General features: G+C 41.3%; 1 protein-coding gene across 6 annotated transcripts in view; it reads right to left on the bottom strand.

The window, feature by feature from the left end:
* PARN (poly(A)-specific ribonuclease) overlaps positions 1 to 27,349 on the bottom strand; it is a 179,350-nt gene that overhangs the window by 108,572 nt on the left and 43,429 nt on the right. For all 6 annotated transcript variants that reach the window (XM_027526579.1, XM_027526575.1, XM_027526578.1 and 3 more), the window contains 3 exons: positions 11,448 to 11,503; positions 10,381 to 10,467; positions 7,646 to 7,720 (listed from right to left, as the gene is read on the bottom strand). In XM_027526579.1, coding sequence (XP_027382380.1) covers positions 7,646 to 7,720; positions 10,381 to 10,467; positions 11,448 to 11,503 — 218 coding nt within the window. The remainder of the gene's footprint in view (positions 1 to 7,645; positions 7,721 to 10,380; positions 10,468 to 11,447; positions 11,504 to 27,349) is intronic.

Here is a 27,349-nt window from a genome sequence, read left to right as displayed (position 1 = left end):
GAGAATCCCATGGACAGGGGAGGCTGGTGGGCTACAATCCGTACCCTCGCCCAGGAGTCGGACATGACTGAAAAGTGCCTGAGCACACACAGCACAACTGGCTGATCCCTGGCCGTGCATGTGGCAGAGTGAAAGCAGTCTGAACTGCTAATATCTAAGCTATTTCCCACCACAAGCATGAGAGGCTTTGAAGTTAAGCTAACTGCCTCTTAAAACTAAAACAAAAACAGCAACACACTGAGGGATATAAGTGAATCCAAAGTCACCACCAAAGAATAGTCACACTGTCCAGGAAAACAACCCCAAGTTACTGAATATATGAGGAGTCAGGAAAATGTGACCCAGTCTCAAAAACAAGGTAATCAACAGGTACCAATGCTTAGATGACACAGACATTGGAATTACTAGACAAAGACTTTAAACTAGCTATTCTGAATATGTTCATCAAAGTAAAGGTATATAGGCTCAAAATAAAAAATCTCAACAGAGAAGTAGAAAAAGTGAAAAATAAACAATGAAAATACAGAACTAAAAAATATATAAAATTAAAAATTCACTGGACGGGCTTAATAGCAGAATAATGATGACTGAGGAAGAGTCAGTGATCTTGTAGGTCAACAGAAATGATCCAATCTAAAGAAGAGAGAAAAAAAGGTAGAAAAGAAATGAACAGAGCATCAGGAAACATAGGAACAAAATCAAAAGGTCTCCTATATATAGGTAACTGAAGCCCCAAAAGAAGAGGTAAGAGAATACAGAACAGGAAAAATACATTCAAATAATGTCTAAAAACTACCCAAACCTGATAAATGACATAAATCTATAGATTCAAGACAGCCATGCCTATGTACATCATAGTCAAACTCTAAAAAAATCAGTGGTAGAGAGAAAAATCTTTAAAGTAGTCAGAGAAAAACAATTCATTACACAGAGGGCAACAATGATTCAAATGACTGCAACCCTGTCATCAGAAACCATGGGAGCCAGAAGACGGTGGAACATCTTTAAATGCTGAAAGAAAAGCCCAGAATTCTATACCTAGCTAAAATGTTCTACATGAATGAAGGCAAAAAAAGACATTTTCGGATAAAGAAAAACCAAGAGAAATACTTGCCACCACACCAGCACTATAAGAAATACTAAAGAAGTTCTTCAGGCTGAAGTGAGATGATACCCTAAAGAAACTTGGATCTTCAGGAATGAATGAAGACATTTGAAATGGTAACTATCTGGGAAAATACAAAAGTTCATCCTTTTAATTTCTTAAAATACATATGACTACTTAAAGCAAAACTATAACACCATTCTGTGGGATTTATAATCAGAGCACTTGTAATGATACCTGTGCCAGTCACAGCCAGAAAGACAGTAAGGAATTAGAGTAAATGGACCTATTTAAATGTACTGAATTCCGTGGAATATATATACAAAGGTTTCTACCTATATATAGGTAAGGTTTCCACCCTCTATATGAGAACATGAACTCTAAGAGGACTGTGAAAAGTTATGAATATATGTTGAAATTTCTAAAGCAAATAGGTATATAACACTAAAAAGCCAACAGAAAAATTAAAATGGAATTCTTTTAAATTTTTCAAATAATCCAAAAGAAGACAGGAAAGGGGGAAACAAAGGAATAAAAAACAGAATGAATAAACAAAAAACAAACTTTAAAATGACAAGCCTAAGCATAGAAATAATTACACTAAACATCAATGGACTAAATACTCCAATAAAAAGTCAGAGTTATCAGAATGGATTTTTTAAAAAAGCAAGACCCAACTATGCACTGTCTGCAAATACAAGAGATTATTTTATGTATACATAGATGGGCTCATAGTAAATGGAAGAAAAAGGATACACCACAAAGGATCTGCCAAACATAAAAAAGACTAACTACATTAATATCAGATTAGACTTAAAAATAACAGTAACACAGAAGATGAAGACAGGCATTTCATAATGACAAATGAATGAATGTACCAGAAATTCAAAACAATTATAACAGCTTCAAAATATATGACATGAAAAATGACAAAATGAAAGGGGCAAATAGACATTTCCACAATCATCCAAGAGTTTAACACCTTCTCTCAAAAATGGATAGAATTACTAAATAAGACATCAGTAAACATACAATATCTGAACAACAATGATACTTATAGACCAAACCTTATCCCGCAGCGTTTACATTCTTTACAAGTGTACACAGTATGTTCAGCAAGACAGGTCATATCTTATGTGAGGCTATAAAGCAAATTTCACTGCATTTGAAAGGACTGAAATCATAGTAAAATTTCTAATCACAACACAATTAAATTATAAAGTAGTAACAAGAAATCTAGGAAAATTCGAAGTACTTGGAAATTAAACAACAGCCTTCCCAATAATCCCTGGTTAAAGGAGCCTTTAGAAAACGTGTCTAACTTAACAATAATGCAAACACAAAGTACAGCTGATGGATGTACCTGAAACGGTGCTTTGGGGGAACTTATAGCTTTAAATGCTTGTATTAGAACCAAAAAGAGGTCAAAATCAATGACTGGGACAGGGTCTTAGCTACATACATACTGTTGGCTGGGCGTGAAGCTTTCTGCACTCACACTGGAGAAAGAAGGTCCACCCCAAAGTGAACACTGGGGCAGACTTATGAACTGCTTGAAGGCGGGATGCTGAACATTCCCAGACCTTCTTGGCAAAAGCAGAAAGCCTTACTGGTTCAAGGTGCTCAAGCACATCTGACTGATCACTGGCTGTACTGCTAAGCTACTGGAAGCCAGGCTCAAAAATATTTTAGAAGACAGGGGGAAAAAAAAAAGCACATAACTCTACTTCAAGAAACTGGAAAAGAAGAGCAAAGTAAATCCAAAGCAACTTAAAAAAAAAAAAGAAAGAAAACAACAAAGCAGAAACCAACAAAATAGATGCCAGCAAACAACATAGAAAAATGAAGTCAGCCAAAAGCTGGTTCTTTGAAAAGAGCAACAAAGTCAGGAACCTAGAGTGACTGAGGAAAAACGAGAACACAAATCAATCCCACAGATGAGTACCTCTACAGATTCGGTAAACTTTAAAAGGCTAACAAAAAGCACAGGTAAAGTTTAAAGTTATAAGCAGCCTCTTCAGAAATCCAGTACTAAATAATCACCTCAAAAACCATATCACAGCTCTGATGTTTATCTGTTCAGCACAATCACAAGCTGGGCTTTTAAAAGGATGATTTAACATAAACACACTCATACTAGGGACTGAGTGAAGCTGTAAAACCAGGTACCTACCCATCCCCATAAACTCATTGTGAACAAGCTCGTAAGGCAGCGTATCAGGAATTTCTGTAAATCCCTGAAGGGGGGCTAGCTTTACAAAATAACCACTAGGTTTTTTTACCTAGGGCCTTCATCAATTTTTGTTTTTTAAAATTTCTCTGTAGTATTCATGGTGTGCTCCAACCTCTGACTTTCAAAACAAATGAAAAGCTAATTTTCCTCAAGCTATTTCTATAACAATTATATGCAGAGGGATAATGCCTTATAATGTATTTAAGGAGTTTCCCTCGTAGCTCACACTATAAAGAATCTGCCTGCACTGCAGGAGAAACGAGTTCGATCCCCGGGTCAGGAAGATCCCCTTGGAGAAGGGAATTGCTACCCACTCCAGTATTCTTGCCTGGAGAATTCCATGGACAGAGGAGCCTAAGGACACATAAGACAATGTCTAAATATTGAGAGTAAGACTAGGAAGAGCCAGTACATTTGAAATATTGTTGAGCTCTTTCCCCCATTTAACAAGACTGCATTAGGTATATAAAAATCCTAAATATGTCTGAGTTATTCAGATGTGACCATTACAGGTGATTTCTTATTCAATGACTCTGAGAAAAATTCTCAAACGATGAGGCTAAGTGATCTCCTCCATGGGATCAAGTCCCACGCTGCCCACAGGCTGTCTTCCCAGACAGAGGGGAAGAATGTGAAGAAACAAAAAGCAACAGGAATCAAACTAAATGACACTCAGGAGAAGAGTTTTAATCATTTTGATAGACCTGAGAAAGAGCTGTCATAGTCATGAAAATGCTCTGAAGAAATCTTGATTAGACTCAGTACGATGAAGAAATAAAAAAAAAAAAAGACAGGTGTCAGTAAAAAAGCAACTCCTTAAATGTAAATCAAAAATAGTTTGTAACTGAGCCAAAGAAGCCATTATGAGCTGCTATATAGATAGGCATTTAATGATTTTTCCAATGTTACGTTATTGATCTAACAGGCCCTGTGTTTCCGCTGAAATGAATAAGTAATTTGTTTAAGATAACATTAACAGGATTTGCAGCATATTAAATACCTTGGGTCTTGCTCATCGGTAAAATCACCATGATAGAAAACAAATTCTATACTGTCTTTCAGTGAAACATTTGCATCGCTTCAGAAATCACAGCACAAGGCCTGAGACACGAGATACACCCAGCAAGTGCAAAAAGGCATTTCTAAGTCATGACACCTTGAATGGCATTTATTCAGCTCAACAACTACGTAACATACACTTCTAACATCAGACACTACAACTCGAAGCCCTGAAAACACAATGGCAAACAAGAGATAAGGTCCCTGCTCTCAGAGAGTCTGCAGTCCATCTGGGAAGACCGCCACGGAAGCAAGGTATGCTAAGAAAGGGTACCAGGCTCCGTACAGGGAACGGGGTCCAAACCGCTGTAAAGGGAGCCTGGAGACACGTTTGTCGAGGCTGAGCTGAGGATGGAGGTAGGACAGAGCCAGGCTTCTGGAGGGAGAGGATGGTTGAGTACAAGACGGCTCCTGGCCAAGAAAACTGCAGTCACAGGCACAGTACGTGCAAATGGCCAGGTATTTACGTTGAGTTGTCTTTTCTGTCAGAAGAGAGACTATGGTGGAATATTAGACTTGCTTAGTAAAGCCGCATGTGTCAAAAGACAAGTCACAGGACTTTCCTGGTGGTCCAGTGGTTAAGAATCCGCCTTCCAAAGGAGGAACGCAGGTGTGATCCCTGGCTGGGCAGCTAAGCCCACGTGCCACAACTACTAAGCCCTCAGGCTCTAAAGCCCATGCTCTGCAACAAGAGAAGCCACTGCAAGGAGTGAGCACACTGCAACTACAGAGCAGTCCCAGTGCGCCAAAACTAGAGAGTGCCCACAGGCCGCAACAAAGATCCCCAAATAAAATAATCATCATAATAAAATAAATAAAAAATAAAGAAGAGAAGGAATTAAAAAAAAAGTCACCTAACTTCTTAACCTAGGAGGAAAAAAGGTAAAAAGTCACAATTTCACCTTGGCCAATTCCCGACATGGCCCATTCACATGCCAGGCATGAGAAGGCAATCAGTGGTGAATGTGTTTGTGTCCAGTCACTCAGTCATGTCTGACTCTTTGCAACACTATGGACTGCAGCCCGCTAGGCTCCTCTGTCCATGGAATTCTCCAGGCAGGAATACTGGAGTGGGTAGCCATTCCCTTTTCCAGGGGATCTTCCTGACCCAGGGATTAAACCCAGGTCTCCTGCACTGCAGGCAGAGTCTTCATCATCTGGGCCACCAGGGAAGCCCCCAGTGGTGAATAAGACGGGCAATGAACAAATCAGAGGACTTCTGTGGCTATGTGATTCTGAAATCTAGCTTCCTGATTTCAGCTATCACTGAATAAAATATTGAGCTTAAAAGCTACTGTACTATTGAAAGATGCAAAAATAAGTAAGGGAATAATCATTACGGGACATCAAATACAGTATAACAGGAACGTTAAAAGAGGCTTTGACACCTCTTACCCATAAACAAGGAATTATGCTTGCATTTCAAGTAAATACTACTCACTAGTGTCTTACAGATTCCAGATTTACACACACTTATGTTTACTGTTCACAGCAATGGAGGCCAAGCAGTATCATGATAATTACTACCAATTGTCAGGCACTGCTGGTGGAGTGCCAGGCTCTTTGCTGGGAACTTAAAATCTGTGATCTTGGGGCTTCCCTGGTGGTCCAGGGGCTAAGACTCCGAGCTCCCAATGCAGGTGCTGGGGAGCCGCTGATTGGATAACTACATCCCACAAGCTGCAGAGAGTTCACATGCTGCAACTAAAGATCCTGCATGCCACACCAAAATCAAAGATCCTGAGTGCCACAACTGAGACCCAGAGCAGCCGAATTAAATAGATAATATGTGATAACATCTTACAAAGTAACTATCATCATCTCCATCTCTCAAGTGAGGAGCCTGTGGCTTAGAATTTATGTGACATGCCTCGAGGTGCGTGGCTGACAGGTGGCAGAGGCAGGCTAGTTCCCATGTCAGTGTGACTTTAAAGCCTGTGCATCCCCTTCGCTCCCATTGCATGGCCTAATTCCTTGAAGTCTCACAACCATCTTAATCTCAGGGTCCTTGCCCCACACTTGAAGTCATCCTTAGCTTTCTAATAACCCATTCCCTTCGGATTCCATGTAAACTGTCTTTCTAAGGATTGTGGGGGGATGGGTCACAAATAAGCAAATATGAGAACATGTAACTATTAATAGCAATATAATTCACACCTTGTATCCAGTACTGTTCCTGGTGTCATAAGCTCCTGCAGTGCCTTTCATATGGAAATCTACTTCGAAATAACCACCATAAAAGTTCAAAGCAATGCCAGCTTTGTATACATAATCATCTCATGTAATCCTCACAACAATCCTAGAAAATCCGTAACATCGTCCTCAGTTTATAAAGATAAGCAGCAGCTTATTAAAGAACCTGCCCAAGGTCACACTATAGGTAGTGCAGCACTATGACTCCAGAGCCTCAACTTTCCATTTCTATAACGGCATATATTCCTGTGATGGTTATATACTTTTTTTTTAAATACCAAAAAATATTTGACCTGAATTTGTGTATTTGCAGAAATTTTCATATAGAACTGCTTGTATTCTACTCATGCCTCAGTCAGAATTGTATACTTTTAGCCTATGGCACTTCATTTAATAAGAAGAAAATGTTAATCAGCATACTTAACATTTTCATACATTTTTATTATTTGCACCAGGGAACCTGAAATCTATGTGAAGAAGTAGCTGAACAATACATATTTTCTTCAATAGCTTTGCACCCTAAGAAAACAGGATGCTTGGTGATGGTTAAAATCAAAACTATTTAGGGTCCAACAGTAAGAGAGCTGGTATTCGACTTTTTACAATCCTAATGTAGGAGCAACTGGAGTATCTTTCAGTTTATTCGCCGTAAAAACAAGTATTTGATACCAGTTTAATGAAATAAGTGAATCGCAAAAAGTTATAAAATAAATGGGAAAAGTATAGAGGCAAACAGGTCAATATAGGAATCACCATCTGGTATTCCCCATTCCTCTCAACTTGCTACTTCTTTCAAAGTAAACATACAAATCATTTTGGAAAAAGGGCTATAGGAAGGGAACAGAAAAATGAAAAATATATGATAAAGTATATCTAAAGAATCTATACATTTGTCTTATTTTTTCATCTACATGCGATACTTACTAATTACTTCCTTTATTTTAAAGACAAGCTCAAAACAAACCAGGCAGCAGTGCTTGTGAATCAGCGGACTGAACAGCACAGCATCTAGACTGGTGAGTGGGCAAGCTCCCCCTTTTAACCAACACACTTACCAATCGGCACTTGTTCAGGTTGGCTGAGAGAAACAAATGCTGATGTGTCATCAATCCAAGATATCTGAATGTTACCTGAAGTCGTGAATTAAAAGCAAAGCCAGCATTTAGCCATTTAGGTAGCTATCAGATTCCATTTATATATCTGATCTATTTCAGAACATCCATCAATTTAAAGAGAGATGAGGTGTTAGTTTAAAAGATGATCAAAATCTCAGCACTACAGAGAAATAAAACTTAAATCTATCATAGTAGCTACTACAGTTGAAACTTCAAGAAAGCAGATAAACCAGGAAAACCAGAAGAATCTTCTAAAGTTTGTTTTAAAAACAAACAAAAAAAGATCCTTCTGGATTAAATCCTGAGGCAGTTTATCATTCAACCCAATCTCCTGCCAGGGTTAGAGACTTTTTCCCAATCAAGATCATTAGTAGGGAGTTCCCTGGTGGTCTAGTCGTTAGGATTCGGCACTCTCACTGCTGGGGTCAGGACTGAAAATAAACAAACAAACGAAAACTAATGAAGACTTAAATAAATGAAGGACTATGCCAGGCTCACGTACTAAAGAACCAAAAGTCCATGAACCTGGTATATTTTCAAAAAGATCACAGTAAAAACCAGAGAACATGTGTGTAAGAAATAAGAAAAAGTCAATGCTGATCTCAAGGCCAGGGAAAGAACTCAAATAACGAAAAACAGGTAGGGGATAAAGGACGAGAAGAAGGGGTCAGAGAGAGGAGACCAAGACAGACCAATACAGAAAAGAAAAACACGGAGGGACAGAGAACAGTATAGTGGCACAAAATGACTTTCACACACAGAGACAAGTCCTCTGCAAAGGCGAAACGCAAACAGAACGGAATGCAGGAGAGCGGACAGAGGTGGGAGAGGAGCAGAGGGCCAGGAGCTGGAGAAAACCAGGGGCAAGCAGAGATCTACACACTACCCTCTTCCTGAAAAAACACAGAAGACTGGAATTTTTTTTAAATGGCTAAACATCAGCAAAACTTAGTGATGAAAAAATTTATTATCTATTAAAATTTTTGAAGGCTTTGGAATACTTGAAAATTGCTTTGAGTCTCCTTCACAGGAAAGAACTTTGACTTCCTGCTGCACCTTGGGGTGCCAGGACTTTCTCAATTACAGAAGTCACTACCATTACTTCCTTAGCTCTCTACCCTGTATGTTTTTTTTAGACAAATAGTATTTGGGGGCTTCCCAGGTGGCTCAGGAAAAGAATCCACCTACTAGTGCAGGAGATGTGGATCCCCTGGAGGAGGAAATGGCAACCCACTCCAGTATTCTTGCCTGGGAAATCCCAGGGACAGAGGAGCCTGGTGGGCCACAGTCCATGGGGTTGCAAAGAGCTGCACATGACTTAGTGACTCAACAACAATATTTAACGTTTCTCAAGTAGTTACTCTAGGCCACATACTATTCTGAATGCATTCCATGGATCAGCTCATTTGATCATCCTGACAAGCCCATTAAAGAGGCAGCAGCATCACCATCATCATCTCCAAGGAGGAAACACAGAGAGGTTACCTGTTCAATATCACACAGCTAACCTTTCTTTAATTAAAATGAAAAATATTCTACTCAGAGAATCCTGCTGAATTCAGCCAATTAAAGTTTAAGTAAACAGGGGTAAGAGCAACACAAGATGGGAAACAACATCCAAAGCTTACCAAAGGAATGTACTGTGAAATCTAACTTCATTTAAATTAAAAAGCAGGGCTAGAATTTCAGAAGTCATTTAGACTATCTACAAAGATTAGGATAACTTGCCAGAAATATACTTGCATACACTTACGTGCCTAAAAATTGAGCAACGTTTTGTACTTGTAAAAGCTAATATATGTTTATTTTAAGAAATACTGAAAAGCACAAAGAGGAAGAAAAAAATCCTATCTAAAACATTTAGTGATAAGAGCACGGTGTATCCTTTCAGTTTGATTTCAACAAAAATGATGTTAGTTATACAGGAATTCTACTTTGCATCTGCTTTTTACTGTGAATGCTAAAATATAAACACTTAACAACCTTTTAACAAACTCTTCAACTCTTTATAAAACGGCTACATACTAAGCTGTTGGGGAGACACGTTAACATTCACTAAACATGCCTATTATTGGACATTCAGGTTTTTGCTGCTTCCATTTTAATCACGAATTTCCAGAACAGTTTAAATACTTTGTTAAAATTAAAAGACACTGCTGAAGACTTACAATCAGAATGGCCTTTATAAACCCTAATCAGAAGACTGTTCAATTTAATCTAATCACCTGACCTGATAAAAAAGGTAACAGAAGAACCTACCTCATACTCAGTCCCCTCAAACACCTGTGTTTGTCTGCTGGACTATTCGATATCAAGCAGCAACTGCCTGCCCTTATGGAACAGGTGTTCTCTTTCCATTTTACCTTAACAATGATTCAGCCTAGACTTCCTCCCTATGGATGTCAGTGAGGGGCTAGAACCCTAACCCTAACCCTAACCCTATTTCCATGGATATAGATGAGTAACAGTGCTCTACTGTGGGATGCTACCAAAAAGTCCTCAGACCATATTGGCATAAGAAAGCAGCATACCAAGCTCCAAAAACTCTCTGAGATGAAAACTTTGCATAGTAATCCTCTTTTATGTCCAAGCTAAAGCCATCTATATACTCTGACCACCTAGACTGTAAGAGGAGCAGGACCCTAAAAGGACATCCATACTTATGCTTGACTTACCAAAGGCACTGAAAAGCTGGTAAAGGTCGCTGGTTTTCCATTCTTTGGGGAATGTCACGTGGAGGACGTGATCACGTTTAGGCTGCACTACAAAACAAATTTTTGATGAAAGGTTGATGGCTGAAAAGTGGACAGCTGACCAGTGGTTCGTCAATGAAACTGAGCCCAGGCTAACTTGGAGAATCATTATGAAAGCCTTGCGATTACTAAATGAGCCCTAATGTCCATGTTTATCTAACTTAAACAAAAAAAAAAAAAATGCATTGTCCAAACTGAATGGACTGTTTGAACAGACGCAGTCCTGAGTCACAATCTTGTTTTCTAATCCCACACCCACCACTTGACTGTGCAACTCAGAGCAAGAGACCTAACCACTCATGGTTATAAACTGGGGATGACGAGACTCAGCTCACAGAATTGTTGCAAGGATGACAGGTTTGAGCATTAAAACTAATAGGAAGTGCAACACAGTATGTCCTCAAACTTCTACTGCAGTGTTTATTATCATTTTGTATAAAGTGTAATTCCTCTGTTTCTATATGCCTATGGCATATATTAAGGCAATTTACCAAGGCTACAAAAACAGCAATGGAAAAGAACAATCGGAAGTAGCAACAACTACCTCTCAAACAGCATGGCTGTCCGAGGTCTTCAAAGAGAAAAAAAAAACCTAACCACAAAACTTAAATATATACATACTCAAATACTTGGACAATAGAAAATGTACTGTTATTGTCACGGCTAGTACATCTTGAAATCAATTACATACACAATGTATTTATAGAAAATCATGAACTCGGAGTGCTGAGTGAAAATGAAGTAATGATGAGAAGATATATATATTTTTAAATTCAACTCATGTATAAACTGGAAAATGTAAGTAAAGAGATGGGTTAATCAAGGCCCAAGGGTAACATTAACTTAAGCATACTATTCATATCAACCACAAAATCACTGGCTATTTTTAAGTGAATAAAGCTCTTTCTTCAGTAATTCTGTTCCTGTTATCCTTTCCAGACCACACACTTAAATGTGCAGATGCAATGAGAAAATAAAAATTCACTTACAGTCTGGTCCTTCCAAGTTTAGATAGGGGATATCCATGACTCTCATAAGAAACAACCTACCAAAAGAAAAGGAAAATGGATAATGGACTAACTTCTATTAAAAAAAAAAAAAAGCAACTGATATAAACATCTAGAAAATTCTTTCATAGAAGCTCCTTAATTATATTACCTTATGTCTAAAATCATTTTGAAGAGTCTTAAGATCCACTTCACGTCTTTCTCTAGAGCTAAATATTAGTCAGACACGACTGAGCACACTTCTTGAGTCTAAAGTATTTATTATAAATAGAAAACAAAAACTGGTATCCCCAACACATACAACAGTGGCACTCAGGAGTTACTCAATAAATATTAGCTAAATGGATAAAATTAGTCATCAAAGAGTCAAAACGAAGTCCTCTGCTGAACTGCCCTGTTAGTCCAGAGAAACTGAGAGAAAACGAGTCCTACAGCATGCCGACCATCTTAACCCCCTTGAACAACGGTCCCCACAAATTGTAAAAGGTATCCCTACGGACCGGTGTTTTGTGAGCTAGGAATGTGTCACCCATTTCTTTTCTTCTTTTTTTAAACTGAAATGCCATCATTGGATGAGTACTAATTTTACTGGGTGAACTTTCATTACTCCCATCTAAAACATATTAAAAGCATGAAGCAAAATAATCCTTGGTAAAAACAAACAAACAAAAAACCTATCACACTGATAGAAACCATAGCAGTCATTTATGTCTACTTTTAAAATGGATACAAAGGCACTTTTTAAAAGAGTGCTTCTAAATTACAGCTCTCCATAATGCCATTCAATTTGCTTTTATTTGCGAGATTGTGGGCAAAATATCAGGCATTCTGTTGTCTGTAAGATGATTTTAATGAGTTTTATTTAGATAACGGCATATTGTGCATTTCTGGTAGGGACTGCATTATACAGCAAATTAAAAAGGCAATCCAATTGCCCAACAAGCAATTAGTTTGGCTTCACTGACCTGCAATTAAGGCACATTATTACCCGGCATTCAAAAGCCAGGCAGGGCATGATCCAGTTTACAAATGGAACCATCAGCATGAATACTACTGTTCTGTGAACGCCAGAAAAAACAAAGTCCTGGTACTCTGCGGTTTGAGGACTTGTTGCCTAGCCTACAATTTAATAAACCAAATCCTATGGCTAAGAAACCAAATTTATTTTTAGTTCACTAATTAGGCTCAAGTGTACTATTCTGGATCTGGTAGCTGGTTCACCCAGTTTAATCGATACCGCCTGCAATGCCAGAAAACAATGAGACATATAAAAGCATAGATTCCCTTCGAAAGTGGTTGCTATTACTACTGACAACCAGAACCTGATGAGTTAGTCCTGGGTTAGAAGGATCAATATTTTTATGGTTCACATAATTCTCAATTCTCCATTTAGTAAATTGAGAGATGGCTCCCAACTCTAAACCAAAAAAAAAAAAAAAAAACCCAAAACAACTTTCAGTAAAAGTTGAAGAAACATATCAACTACTAAAAAAATAAATTGTGTACCCAAATTTCAACAGAAGAATAAAAACTGAATCAACAAGATGTTCACTGCTATACCTTCAAAGGCATCAGTAATCAAAATCAACCTCCAGATTCAACAACACGTATGGCTGGGTAAATTACAGTTCATCATTCCAACAGAATTAATTTCAAGATAACTTTCAAAAAATTCAAAACATCAGTAACTTGCAGGACAATTTTTAATTTTTAAAAAAAAGCACAAAATTTTATACTATTGTGACAGCTTTGTAAGACACCCAATATCATTAAACCAAAAATAAAAAATACTCCCCACTCCCTGTGCTGAAAAAAAAACAGCCAATGGTTTTGGGAAACTGAGTTTTGTTCTTCAAAAATCCTTTTGTGATTATTTTTTAAACTTAAAAAAGAAAACAGAGGCTACCACATCTGAGAGCCTCAGGGATAATAACTAGAGATTTTCTTAGAGAAAGTTCAACTGAAAACACCAGTAGAATCAATCCTGTATATCTTGTGCACTACCCCACCTGCTGTGGGGAGACGAATATAAAGTAAAATCACAAGTTTGAGTGTGCAGCTGCTTTATTTCTTTTAAAAATCTATTGTCCTATAAAGACAAACGAGGATGACATTTAAAAAGCAGACTTCCCCAGTTCTCTTGCCATGTAAATATATATTTTCTTAATTTTAAAGATACATTTTGTCAAGCATTACACTAGCTCTTTGTCCTTTAATATTTCATCTCGCTTATAAGTTGTCATTTCTGTTTAAACTCAGTAAAAATTTATTCTCAGCAGAAACAAAAGATTTTTTTTAAGTTAGTTAATCCTACACTACCTTGTTTGCTTACTCAATACTTTAACTAAATAGAAACCCCTTCCAAATGAATTATATTTATAGCCCTTCTCACTCATCCCTCCACCTTCATGTTTGGGCTTTACAGAGAAGCAAATCACCCCTAACCCTGGAAGAACACGCAAACCAATTCTGTGTGTGACTTGGCTGACTGTACCCCATGCAACTGGGAAACCGATTCTAAAACTGGAGCTGAGTGTCTGTGGAACAGACCCAAAGTCAACTCGCCGAGGGCCTCCCTCTCCTTTTAGGCCAGACGGTTTGCAGGCCACTGCTCTGGAAGCATCCCCGCCTGCCCTTTTGAGAGAAAATTAAAACATTTCATTGCATGCACGCCTCATACTGACTGGCTGTCAGATGGCCTACACTGACACCCTGGGATGATCTGATAAAATACCTCATGTTTGGCTCATCTGACCAAACAGTTTTCATTTTAACGTATGAGAAATGCACTAGGCGAGCAGAAATACTGACAAGCACATGAAAGGATGCTCCTTCCCTGTGAATTGTATTGAAGAACAGTCTCTCCCAGAAGGCTTTTCATCTGTAGATATTGGAAACACACTCGGACCATCGCTTGCAGGAAATGTTATTTTTATTTCAGTGAAGATTCAGGGCGGCTATAATTTGGTAGAGACACACAAGACTGTGTGGGGCCCTGGCCACGTTCCTGCAAGCTTCCTGATGAAACACTATTTTTGCACTTATTCTCTGAAGGACTGACAATGATTCTGTCAAAGACTAAAATTAAAGTTCCCATCTGATACAAGGGCCAATCGTACATTGGGATTCTATCCCAGTACACTACATGACTCATGTTCACATTCTAGATGCTATAAAATAAAGTCTACCCTTTTGGGCATCTGTCAGTTTTCTAATGTTCTATGATGACACTGGCGATGTTGTTTAGCGTGGCTTTCAAACATCCAGACAGATCCAAGGGTGGAGCACACCATACTCTGGGGTCATTCACTCAGCAGACTGGGTGACTTCAGCTCAGCCTCTTAACAAGCTACACAGAATAGGCTGTGGACAATGCCTTTGTGTCCAAAACAGCCACCCAGCTCAGCTGCCCGTATGCTGCATGGCACTCATGGAAAGTCGTCTGCTGACATTCTTTTCTGACCATGGCGGTATGACACTGTGGCCTAGACTATGTTAGAAGGCTTGTAGTCATAGCAGAATTTCATTTCAGACATAAGGCTTCTTAGAAGCCTAGAACCTTGAGCACTTATCAAAATGTGTTTCCCCAGACAGGCATCTTGATAGGAATGCAAATTCCTGGGCCCCACCCACCTAAGTCCTACTGACGCAGAACCTGGGAACTGAAAGTCACTGGGTTCACACAAAAAAAGTATGTTTAAGACTGTGTTAATTTCCACAAATGGTGATTCACTGATCAGCTGGGTAATAATGACTTGTGTCAACTTCTCCAAAAAGGTATTAGTCTTAACAATTTGTTTGCAGTAAGTTATTTTGACTTAAGAGAAACACAAAACTACCACAACAAACGTCAAGGACTACCTCAACATCCAGGCAGTGATAACATAGGCTTCCACCATTCCCTGAAACCAGGACGTCAAGGACTACCTCAACATCCAGGCAGTGATAACATAGGCTTCCACCATTCCCTGAAACCAGGAGATCAACTGTGGCAAACAGCTGAGTCCTCTGCAGGAGGTCAACTGGGGGAAACAACTGCTGACCACTGTTTTCCTCATTTTGAAGAAGAAAGTAAAAAAAAGATGGCATAAACTACTCTCTTGGCAACTCACTGGCCAAAGTCCAACCCTTTCTATGACTTGGCAACAAAGCAGCCCCTCCGGCATCACAAGCTTTAGCCACAAATACGGCCCCCAAGGCTGGTACACAGACACACACACAGACTCTCCAAACTTGTCAAAATTCTCCGACCTTACCAACAAGCTTCAGACCCAGATTCTGGCAAGCACAAGACACAGTTAGCAGCTCAAAAGAGGTACACTAAGGTCCAAGGATATTCTTTGATGACACAAGAGCTTGTCTTGGACTGTGGCTTATCTGAATCATTTGCAGTTGTCCAATGTGAAAATGGATGGCAAACAGTGCTGGTATTAACCTGCTTTATGCAGCTGTGCTCAAGAAAACATAAAGGGCAAAGGTGACATTCAAAAATGCAGACAGGAAGTCCTGAAGGTGACTTAGGAATATTTTGCACAGAGGCGCAAACCTCTGGGAACCAAAAAGATCATTACGGTTCATTAAAATTCCGCATGACCAAGTCTACAATGTAAAGCCAATAACTCTATTCAGAAATGAAAGAAAATATTTCGTTTTGCTCCTGCAGCAGCATGGTTTCCACTGCTGCTAAGTGATGGCAGAAAAAGACAGTGGATCAATGACCTACACTCGGGGCCACTCAAAGAAGCAATTGGCAGGACTTCCCTGGTAGTCCAGTGTCTAAGACTCTGCACTCCCAGTGCAGGGGGGCCCTGGGTTCAATTCCTGGTCAGGGAACTAGATCCCACATGCTGCAACTCATGATCCCACAGGAGTTCACATGCCTCAACTAAGGATCCCGCATGCCGCAATGAAGACCCAGCAAAGCCAAATAAATACATTTAAAAGAAAAAAAAAAAAAAAGACAACTGGCAAAAAACCAGTAATACCCAGCACAGGGCAGTGGGTGTGCAGCTGACAGAAGGCCAGACACACGGGTTAGGTTGTAAGTGGACCACGATGCTCACCAGACCCGCCACTGAAGACCAGCAATGCCACGCTGCTAACCACTGGTGTTAACGTCTTTTGAAAAATCCTTTATTGAATTTTTTTAAGTTACCAAATTATATAACAGTACAATCTCAATTAATACATGAAATACAGATAGAAAACACATTAGCAGGAAATACACCAAATGACAGTTTTGTTGTATTTTGGCTGGTGGAATTACGAGTGGGTAATTTGTGCTTCAATCAGGATAAGAATATATTACTTTTTAAAAGGACAAGGTTCCTGACTAAAATAAGTGTTTGTTACGGCACACTCAGCCTCCTCTGATCCTCTGGTGTCTGGGGGACAGGCACCAGGTCCTATCACACAGGGAACGAGGAAGCAGCTTTTTCCTGCTCCAGTGGCTCACCCTTGGCCATCATGGGAGCAGAGACAGATTCAGACCCAAAGTTTCCCCATTACTAGTCTTACACTAAAGGCCTCACCTTCTCTCTGCCAGGTACCCCCTCACGTGCATGTGAGCTAAATCACTTCAGTCGTGTCCAACTGTGCAATCCCGCCAGGCTCCTCTGTCTGTGGAATTCTCCAGACAAGAATATTGGAGCGACTTGCCATTTCTTCCTCTGGGGGATCTTCCTGACCCAGGGACTGAACCCACATCTCGTACCTCTCCTGCACTGGCAGGCGGGCGGGTTCTTTGCCACTGGTGCCACCTGGGAAGCCCATACCCCCTCACATCGGGCTTTTAACCTGAGCTCCTCCCACAGCCTCACGTGAAACAGTGAGCCTCAGTCCCCGCAGGAGCCTCTAAGGGACAAATGAGGACGCGCGTCCTGAATCACCTCTAGTGCAAGAACTCGAGATGTAAGATCTCAGACATAGGCTTTTGTTGGTATTTTTTGGCAATGCTCTAAGGGCTAATTAAATTATAGCTTCGTGCAATGGGGCAGAGTCCAGATATAAGAAATGAGGTTGCTTTCTGAGAAGAGCTTTGGGTGGACTGAGGAAGGCAACCAGGATGAAGGAGCAGAGAAGGCAGCCACGCTGCTACAGGTCAAAGGACAACCTTTCCACGTCTGCAGTGCAGAAGCAGCTGCTACCCAGGCCTCGGGCCTCGAGGTCACACCCGACCCCACACACCATGATCACCATCAGGAAAACCCTGTGAATCCGCGCATCTTAGGGGTGAGTGAGATAATGAGGTATCTGAATACAAGAGCTTTATTTTCTGTAAGGTCAGATCTGTACACATACACACAAGCCTGAATGATATAGAAGGATTTCTGATGTTACAGCCTGTCTTCATAAAAGAGGATAGTGCTTACTCTGGTTCTGCCTGAACAAAAGGAAAACCCTCCAGCCCCCAAACTTTTCATTCTTCCACCTAGAAACTCAGTATTTCATTTAAAGAGTAAACATGTGCATTTGTTCAAGACCACACGTCTCTTCCTAAAAAGCTTTACCTCAAAGAACAGATTTCCAAGCAAAACTGCACTCCTCTTATGCCACTGCAGACCGGAATACGGAGATGGCGAGTACAATCTCATCTCAACACGATTTGAGTGGTGAATTAATTTGCACCTAACTCCAAGTCCCAAGCCTTCCAGAGGAAAACTGAAACCTTTAACGACTGCCAGCTCTACTGTTCTTGCAAATGGTCTTGGTATTTCCTTCAGGGCACAGCAGTAAAAAGTACTTCATGAGAACCGTGTATGCAAGGGCTCATCATTATACATATTTATGCGCCATAAAAAACTAATTTTATCATCCAGGGTAGGAAGCATGCAGACATTGCTCACAAAATAAGCTCGTTTATTTTGCTCACTAAAGCTCTTGTGTAAAATGAGAGGGCAACCACTGGGTAGAGGAGTCACTGCAGCACCAGCTATTTTCATTTCACTCGGGGCGGGGGAGAGGGGTGCACATGCAATTTCCAGTCCAGTCACTTGATGTCTTGACAAATAGAGCATTACCCGACATTTGTCCCAAAGCCAACTCATTTTCCTTCTCAGAGATGTAACGCAAGAAACAAGCGGGGTGCGGGGAAGAAAGGCAAAAGGAAAGAAAGTCAGCAGCTCATTTAAACAGTCTCCATCAAATGAACCATATCAAATTACATCAAATAAAAGTGTTAAACTAAACATTGTACAAAGGCAACGTCTGCTGGACCTATAAAACAGCAGACTGTAACATGTCAGAGGAAACTGGTCGCACGTGATCCGGTGGTCCAAGTCAACATCTTTTAGCATCACTGCTCAAGCCAAACACGCAGAGAAAGAAATCTTTCAGTGACACTAGCATTGTCTCGGAGAAGGTAATGGCACCCCACTCCAGTACTCTTGCCTGGAAAATCCTATGGGCAGAGGAGCCTGGTAGGCTGCAGTCCACGGGGTCGCTAAGAGTCGGACATGACTGAGCGACTTCACTTTACTTTTCACTTGCATGCATTGGAGAAGGAAATGGCAACCCACTCCAGAGTTCTTCCCTGGAGAATCCCAGGGACGGGGGAGCCTGGTGGGCTGCCGTCTATGGGGTTGCACAGAGTCGGACACGACGAAGTGACTTAGCAGCAGCAGCAGCAGCAGCACTGTCTCTTAAGAGAACGTCCTACTAACTGTCAAGCTGTCTCTTTTAGAGACTGATGCTCTGGAGGAAGAATCCTACCCCCAGCTGAGGACAGACCTGGGTTATCCCAGACTCGACTGTTTCTGGGGCCCGCAGCAGATGGTCTCAGCTTGCAAATGAGAGACCTTATTACCTACCTCTTCAGGGATGCTGTCAGAGAAGGAAATGGCACCCCACTCCAGTACTCTTGCCTGGAAAATCCCATGGACGGAGGAGCCTGATAGGCTGCAGTCCATGGGGTCACTGAGAGTTGGACACGACTCAGTGACTTCACTTTCACTTTTCACTTTCATGCATTGGAGAAGGAAATGGCAACCCACTCCACCGTTCTTGCCTGGAGAATCCCAGGGTCGGGGAAGCCTGCTGGGCTGCCGTCTACGGGGTCGCACAGAGTCGGACATAACTGAAGTGACTTAGCAGCAGGGATGCTGTCAGAAATTATAGTCACTGTGGGTGAAATACTCTGTACCATGGAAGATGTTCAGTGGAGAAGATACTTGGCAGCTAGTCTAAATTCCCTCGTGGCTCAGCCGGTAAGGAGTCTGCCTGCAATGCAGGAGACCTGGGTTTGATCCCTGGGTCAGGAAGATCCCCTGGAGAAGGAAATGGCAACCCACTCCAGTATTCTTGCCTGAAAAATCCCACGGACAGAAGAGCCTGGCGGGCTACAGCTCATGGAGTTGCAAAGAGTCGGACACGACTAAGCGACTTCACTTCTCTTCACTTCATCTCTTCTAAATTTCTTAGGGTATCCTGCTAACCTCTGACTCATATAAATCAACTGTGAAACAGTCTTGGAAGTAACTATGACCTACTTGCTTACAGCCAGGGCCAAAGCAAGGCAAGGACTATCTAAATTGAATACTGACTTTACTACCAACATGCCTATAAATGGGCCTCCAAAAAGATAGGTCCACATCCTAATTCCCAGAACCTCTGAATGCTGTCTTCTTTGAAAAAAGGATCTTAGCAGATGGAACTAGAAATTAGGTTAAGGACCTTACATGAGGACATATCCCGAACTATCCAAGTGAACCCTAAATACCATCACAACTGTCCTTACAAAAGAAAGAGAGAGACAGGATACACACAGAGGGGAGGCAGAGACCGGAGTGACACGGTGACAAGCCAAGGAGTGCCAGCATCGCCAGGCGCTAGAAAGGCAAGGAACAGATCCTTCCCAGAGCCTGTAGAAGGAGCACAGCCACAGCTATACCTTATTTCAAACTTCTGGCCTCCAGAACTGTCAAAGAATAAATGTCTGTTGTTTTAGGTCACCTGCCAAGCTTGGGGAGATTCAAATAGGAATCACAGGAAACTAAGATGATATCCTGCTAAGAAGGAGGCAGGCTGCTTAAACATATACCCAGGGACTGATCTTTTCTAACCTCTACAAATTGTAATGATAAACAAGTTATTAAGCTAGAGAGACACATACTTTAAAGTAACCAGAGCCAATCCAAGGCTAGAACAGGCCCACATGTAGACAGCTCTTGGGGGCCCGCAGGGCTAGCACACCACGTAGAGGTATGTGGCATGGCCTATGCCCACATCAAAAGTGGCCTTCTGATAAAGCCATAGCAGCAGCTTGCCGGATAAATCTTTGGGAAAACAAGGTTGCAAGGCAGAAATCAGATAAGGCAGTATCAGTTTGAGGCAAGCACCCCTTGCCTGGAGAACTCAACAACTGGTTTGGAAACAAGCACTAGTTTCTAGTCTTAAGAAGCCCCACACTCAAGGCTATTTTCATGTGCTCGAGACTCACCTTGTCTTTCACCTCTATGAAAACCAGGGTGCTCACTTTCGGGGCAATCAAACCAAGCCGACGCTGATTTGGGAAACCCAGGGTATTGTTTCAATTGATTAAGATCTCACTGGAGCAATGAGTTGCTCAAGAAGAAACAGCTCACAAAAGGACAAATTCGTAGACAGAAAAGCAGGTGAGAGGTTTACCTGGGGCTGAGGGGAGCAGGGGGATGGGGAATTACTGCCTAATGACCACAGAGTTTGTTTGGGGTGAGGAAAAAGTTCTGGAACAGATAGTGTTGGCAGCTGTGCAACACTGTGGATGTACTTACTGCCACTGAATTATACGCTTAAAAATCGTTAAAACGGCAAATTGTATGTTACATATAGTTTACCATAATTTTTTAAAAAATGCATAATGTCATATACCCCAAACCACTGAATTGTACACTTTAAATGGGTGATTTGCATGGCGTGCAAATTTATATCCCAATAAAGCTGGTAAAAAAAACAAAAAGAAACCACTTTCAAAAGGTCACTTAGTAAATGCTACTTCTTTACTTTCCTCTCCCAGTAAAAACCTACAACTAGAAATGCTGCCCAGCCCAAAGACTGAGATATGACCATATGCCTCAAAGGGGGAAATACAAAGCAAAAAAGACTTACATGCAAATCTTCTTGAGCACCAATGAGTTACAAGCACGCTTTATCCTCCTCTCCCTCTTTTTTCTGATCAAGGCTCATAACTGAATACAAAGCCCACCTTATAGGAGGCCTACAGTACTAAAGATATGATTATACAGTATTTTCTTTAAAAACAAAAAACTCTCCATTTGTTCCCAGCATTTGGTCAACAGAAGCACATCTTCAAAGTATAAATGTCCGCAAAGCAGTGACAAGCTGACTGAGGCCTACGATATGTCAGGCACTGTGCATTTTACATACGTTCTCCCATGTCACTCTGATGGCAACCCTATCCAGTGGGTACCATCGTTCTCAACTACAGATGAGGAAGCTGAGCTTAACTTGCTCAAGCGGGTCCAGGTGTAGGGGGCGGGGCTGGGATTCAAATCCAGGTACCCGATCCCGGAGACCACAACTGCTCTCTATTACACAGTACCCTGAAGTGAAGCAGTTCTACCAGAGAAATTAACCAAGTGATTTTAACACGTGAAACGCATATGGAAACCCATTATGTTGAGCGCTGTGACACTCACAGGTAGGCCTTCCCAACAGCACAAACTGTGTTGCACCTCTCGTTTATGTTGTAAAGCTGGACAGCTCTTGGGGAAATTACTCTAACACTTAAAACAATGGAATGGCTTCCTGGTGGCTCAGTGGTAAAGAATCCACCTGCCAATGCAGAAGATGAGGGTTTCATCCCTGATCTGGGAAGATCCCACATGCCACAGAGCAACTGAACCCACGCATCACAACTACTGAGCCTGTGCTTGAGAGCCTGGGAACCACCAACTACTGGGCCCACAGGCCACAGCTACTAAGTCTGAGCACCCTAGAGCCCAGGCTCCGCAACAAGAGAAGCCACTGCAATGAGAAGCCTGAGCACTGCAACTAGAGTAGCCCCCACACAGCACAACTAGAAAAAGCCAGAGCAGGAACAAAGACTCAGCACAGCTAAAAATAAACAAATTAAATTATTTTTTAAAAAAAGAACCACAATGGACTTAATTGATACCCAAGCTTAACAGGATCTCAGTAAAGACATATTGGCTGCATCCCCCAAGATGCTAAAACCTGACAGCAATTGCTAGGAGGCTTCCCATGTGGCACATTAGTAAAGACCCACCTGCCAAAGCAGGAGATGCAAGAGATTTGGGTTTGATCTCTGAGTCAGGAAGATCCACTGGAGGAGGAATTGACAACCTCCTCCAGTATTCTTGCCTGGAAACTTCCATGGGCAGAGGAGCTTGATGGGCTACAGTCAATGGGATGACAAGAGTTGGACACTCTGTCTGAGCGACTGAGCACACACAGACAGACTGGCCTTGCCTTCGTGTTGCTCCAGCAACTTTTACTCCTCTGTATGAGAAGGGGCAGGCAGGACAGGAGAAGGTAAGCTGAGGGCTGCCCTGCAGGGGCACAAGTACTGCTCTCATGAAAGACAAGCAGGGTCTGCACTTTAGGACCCGTGGGTCACCCAGTGAACGACATGGTTCAACATGAAGCATGGCTGTTGGTAACCGAGACAATAAGTGTGGCTCACGTCCAGCACCAGCGAAAGGAGGTTCCGCACAGATCTGAAGTATTTTGTTTTTCTACAACCCTTCAGTTTAAAAAATCTCTCTGATGTTAAAGGTGAAGCACAGGCATATTAGCAGAAAGAACTTACTGCCCGCACATGATTGCTCTCCATGGAGGAAAAGGGAGAAGACATCAGTGTGCTTTATCTCAGGGGCCGTAATCATTCCTCCCACTCGCCACTTTTCACTGCTTTGTGTACCTACACAACCTTCCATAAATTGCTGGATTCATCTGCATAACAAAACTTTCTAAAATGTTTCAAATCAAAGCAATCTTGCTTCTATTATGTACCAATCTGACATACTTCATTCTCCTCTGATTTTTCTTAAGCAAACACTAAAAGGTGTACAGGGAAAGTGGATGTTTCACATTTGCTCCAGTTTTAAATCGGCACTTCAATCCATTTTCTTCTCTATCATGAAACTAAAAACATAAAAACTCATGCTGCTACGATATCGACTGTTTTGAATTCCCCAGCATGTCAAATTCTCTTGTACTTCAGGAAAGGAAAATAATAGACCCTGGCCACCTACTAAGTCTGAGGAACTATCAAAGTCCTTTTGCATCTCATATGACTTTTATAACTTACATAGGAGGGGGATAGTTCCAGTCCTGTTTTCACAGAGGAGGAAATGAACTGTCTTATCTTCAGCTTAGATGGAACACATGGCCCTGTCATCCTAGGAAGACTCCTGTTGAAATTCAGAACGCTGTGGGACTTCCTTGGTGGTCCAGTGGTTAAGAATCTGCCTTTCAATGCAGGCAGTGTGGGTTCAATCCCTGGTCCAGGGGCTAAGATCCCACATGCCTCATCACCAAGAAGCCAGAACATAAACAACAAAATTCAATAGAGACTTTTAAAAAAATTCAGAACACTTGTGTCAAGCATGACGCAGCTGTCCTATATAGTAAAGTGCAGGCACTTCTTCCTTTTTAATCCCACTACTTAGAGATTGGCCAAAATAAGATACGTGCTCATTTCCTTCCTCCTTCTAAGAACTGAGGAAAATCGAAAATAACCTTTCCCCAAAACCCTTCATAAAAGGTTATCTATTAATACAAGAGAGCTCAAGGGGTCTTGCAGAAACAGATGGCTGTTAATAAAACATAACACTAAAGTCTGATCATGTGCTTTCTGTCGTGCAATAAAAAGAATAAGCAGAGAGTATTTTTAGCTCCTTCCGGGCCTAAAAGGATTTGGCCAAAAGATCTTCTGTAAGTCCGGTTTTCTATGCATTGATGAAAACTGACCAAGGTCATAAAAGAAGGCAAACCAATTCCTGTGCAGAGAGCCCACAACACAGAGGAAGAGCACGCTGCACACAGCCAGTCATTAGCAGTGGTCTCAGCCCGATTTCCATCATTCAGCAACATTAGGACTTTCATTCTGAGTCCAAAAAGGAAGGGAGAAACATGCAAGGTGCCCAGGATAGGAAAGAGACAAGTGGTACCTTGCAAAGTCCTACTGGGACATTTCCCTGGACAAACTGGGCTTAGAAAGTGCCCTGTACTACACTCCATTTCTGCAATCTGCTCAAGCACCAACTGTCTTGGGATCTTCTCAATAGCAGACTCGGTAAAGCTTCCCCAAAAGAAACACCTAACACAGTCAGATGCTAATTTAAAATAATGCAGAAATACTGGGTTTATCTTCACTCAAGGTTTACTTTTTAAACATAAATCTTGTGAGAGCACAGCAAAATATTATTTGCACGTGTAAGTCATCTCATGTCCACCCAAATTGGTATTAGGGCTATGCGTGTTTGGTTAAGCTTACATTGAGAAAAGCCAGGTGCCAAAAAGAAGGCTGTGCGCCAAAGAATTGATGCTTTCAAACTGTGGTGCTGGATAAGACTCTTGAGAGTTCCTTGGATGGCAAGGAGATCAAACCAGTCAACCCTAAAGGAAATCAACCCTGAATACTCATTGGAAGGACTGAAGCTAAAGCTGAAGCTCCAATACTTTGGTCACTTGATGCAAAAAGCTGACTCATTGGAAAACACTAATCCTGGGAAAGACTGAGGGCAGGAGGAAAAGAGGGTGACAGAGGATGAAATGGTTGGATGGCATCACCGACTCAGTGGACACAAGTTTGAGCAAACTCTGGGACATAACAAAGGACAGGAAAGCCAGGCATGCTGTGCTCCATGGGGTTGCAAACAGCCCAACACAACTTAGTGACTGAACAACAACAAAAACAAATAAACCCTCAGAAAAATTTAGAGTCTTCTAAAATCAACCGGTTGAGATAATACTGATAGCAATTGTTGGATGTCTTTTTACAAGAGCAATCTTGAAGAAAAGTAACAAAATCAAGGTTTAGTATCATAAATGAAACTTGCATTTAAGTAAGAATGAGGTCAATCCCAGGTGGTGCAGTGGTAATGAACGCACATGCCGATGCAGGAGATGCGTGTTTGACCCCTGGGTCGGGAAGATCCACTGGAGGAGAAAATGGAACCCCACTCTAGTATTCTTGCCTGGGAAATCCTATAGACAGAGAAGCCTGGTGGGCTACAGCCGAAGGGGCCACAAAGAGTTGGACACGTCTGAGCAACTGAACATGCACCACTTACAACATCAAGCAACCGATTTTCCCATTTTCTTCACGGGTTCAGAATGGGCGGCTGTACTTAACCAAACTAGTCCGATATAGAATAAAAATAGTCCTTATTTTGCACTTTAAATCCTGCTAGAATATTTTTTCCCTTCAAAGACAAAGAAACAATTCTTCCTTCACAGATAGGGAAAAATAGAGAAAAAAATCAAACTGGGCAAGAATTTTCAGTGCAATATCACAGGAGGATTCCTAAACCTCAACTATTTTTGGTATGCATCTAGGTTTTAGCAAAAAAATAATCTGAATGGACACCAGCCCCATTTAAAAGTGAAGTTATGTGTTTACTGCCCAGTTCTTCTGAGTAATATCTTCGCACATAATTAGTAATACTAAATTGATTTAGAAATATATAAAGTCTTATTTAAACTTTTAAAGGGCTTCCCTTGTGGCTCAGCTGGTAAAGAATCCTGCAACGCAGGAGACCTGGGTTCGATCCTTAGGTTAGGAAGATCCCCTGGAGAAGGGAACACCTACCCACTCCAGTATTCTGATCTGGAGAATTTCATGGACTCTATAGTCCATGGGGTCGCAAAGAGTTGGACACAACTGAGCAACTTTCACTTCACTTAAACTTAGAAACCAAAGCCTACTTTGACTGCTCTTCATTTTGGCCACACAGATGACTGATAAACAAGAGACAGCCTCTATCCACCCCCATTTGCAACCATCACCTGACTTTATTTGGAGCTGATTTTAGTGCAGAAGCAGGATTGTTGTTTTAAATATTTAAATGTCAGTAAACATCTCCCCAGTTGCAAAATACTGCTGAATGACAAACTTAACATCACATGCGTAAAAATGCCAGAAAGGCCACAATCCATATGCATTTAGTGTCACTCACAGGTTCCACGGTTGATGCCATAAGAGGTCCAAAGATTTACAAAGATAAACACTTTCCCCAATGTAGAGTTAAGGGGTTAGAAAATCCCATTTTGAACTGGATAGATAGCAAGAACTCATTTTCCATGGTGGCAGAATTCATTTTCCATGCAGAAAAATTCAACTTAATTTTCAATATACACTACATTGTTACCCAGTCCTCTTTGAAAGATTTTTTTTTTTGACGTGAAAAATGTTTTTGAAAAGTCAAACACATTTACCTCTGAACTTCCACAGAAAAGAACAAAGAGTTAAAAAGGAAGAAGCCACAGGATGACAGAATTCACTAACTCAGACACACAGATTCCAAGCCTATAGGAATCCAGATGTTTGGAATTAACTTCTGACTGCAGCATGGCACCTATGAACAAGCACTGTGATACCAGAATTTATACAGACTCTGGAGGAGACAGCATTCTTACTCAGGAGAGCACTGATAGAAATGTAAAACGCCACATGTAAGGAAATGATGTCACCAAGTCGACCCTGAAATGGCTCTCGCAGAAGTGGTGAGTGATGTGGGCTCCCACTTCTATCTGGCTCACCTAAACCTCCCAGAACCAGCCCTGCGAAGAGCACTGGGGTAGAGACGAAGGCTTGGGGCCCTGGCACAAAGCCATGCTGTGGCCAGCTTGATGATTACATTCACAACTTTAGTCTCAACTGTGCCAAGAAAGCACCAGCCTCACTTTGAAGTAACAATCTA

This window comes from Bos indicus x Bos taurus, chromosome 25 (assembly GCF_003369695.1).
Source record: "Bos indicus x Bos taurus breed Angus x Brahman F1 hybrid chromosome 25, Bos_hybrid_MaternalHap_v2.0, whole genome shotgun sequence".
Taxonomy (NCBI): Eukaryota; Metazoa; Chordata; class Mammalia; order Artiodactyla; family Bovidae; genus Bos; species Bos indicus x Bos taurus.
Note: the sequence above shows the minus strand (reverse complement) of the source record. Positions and strands in the feature narration are given on the sequence as shown.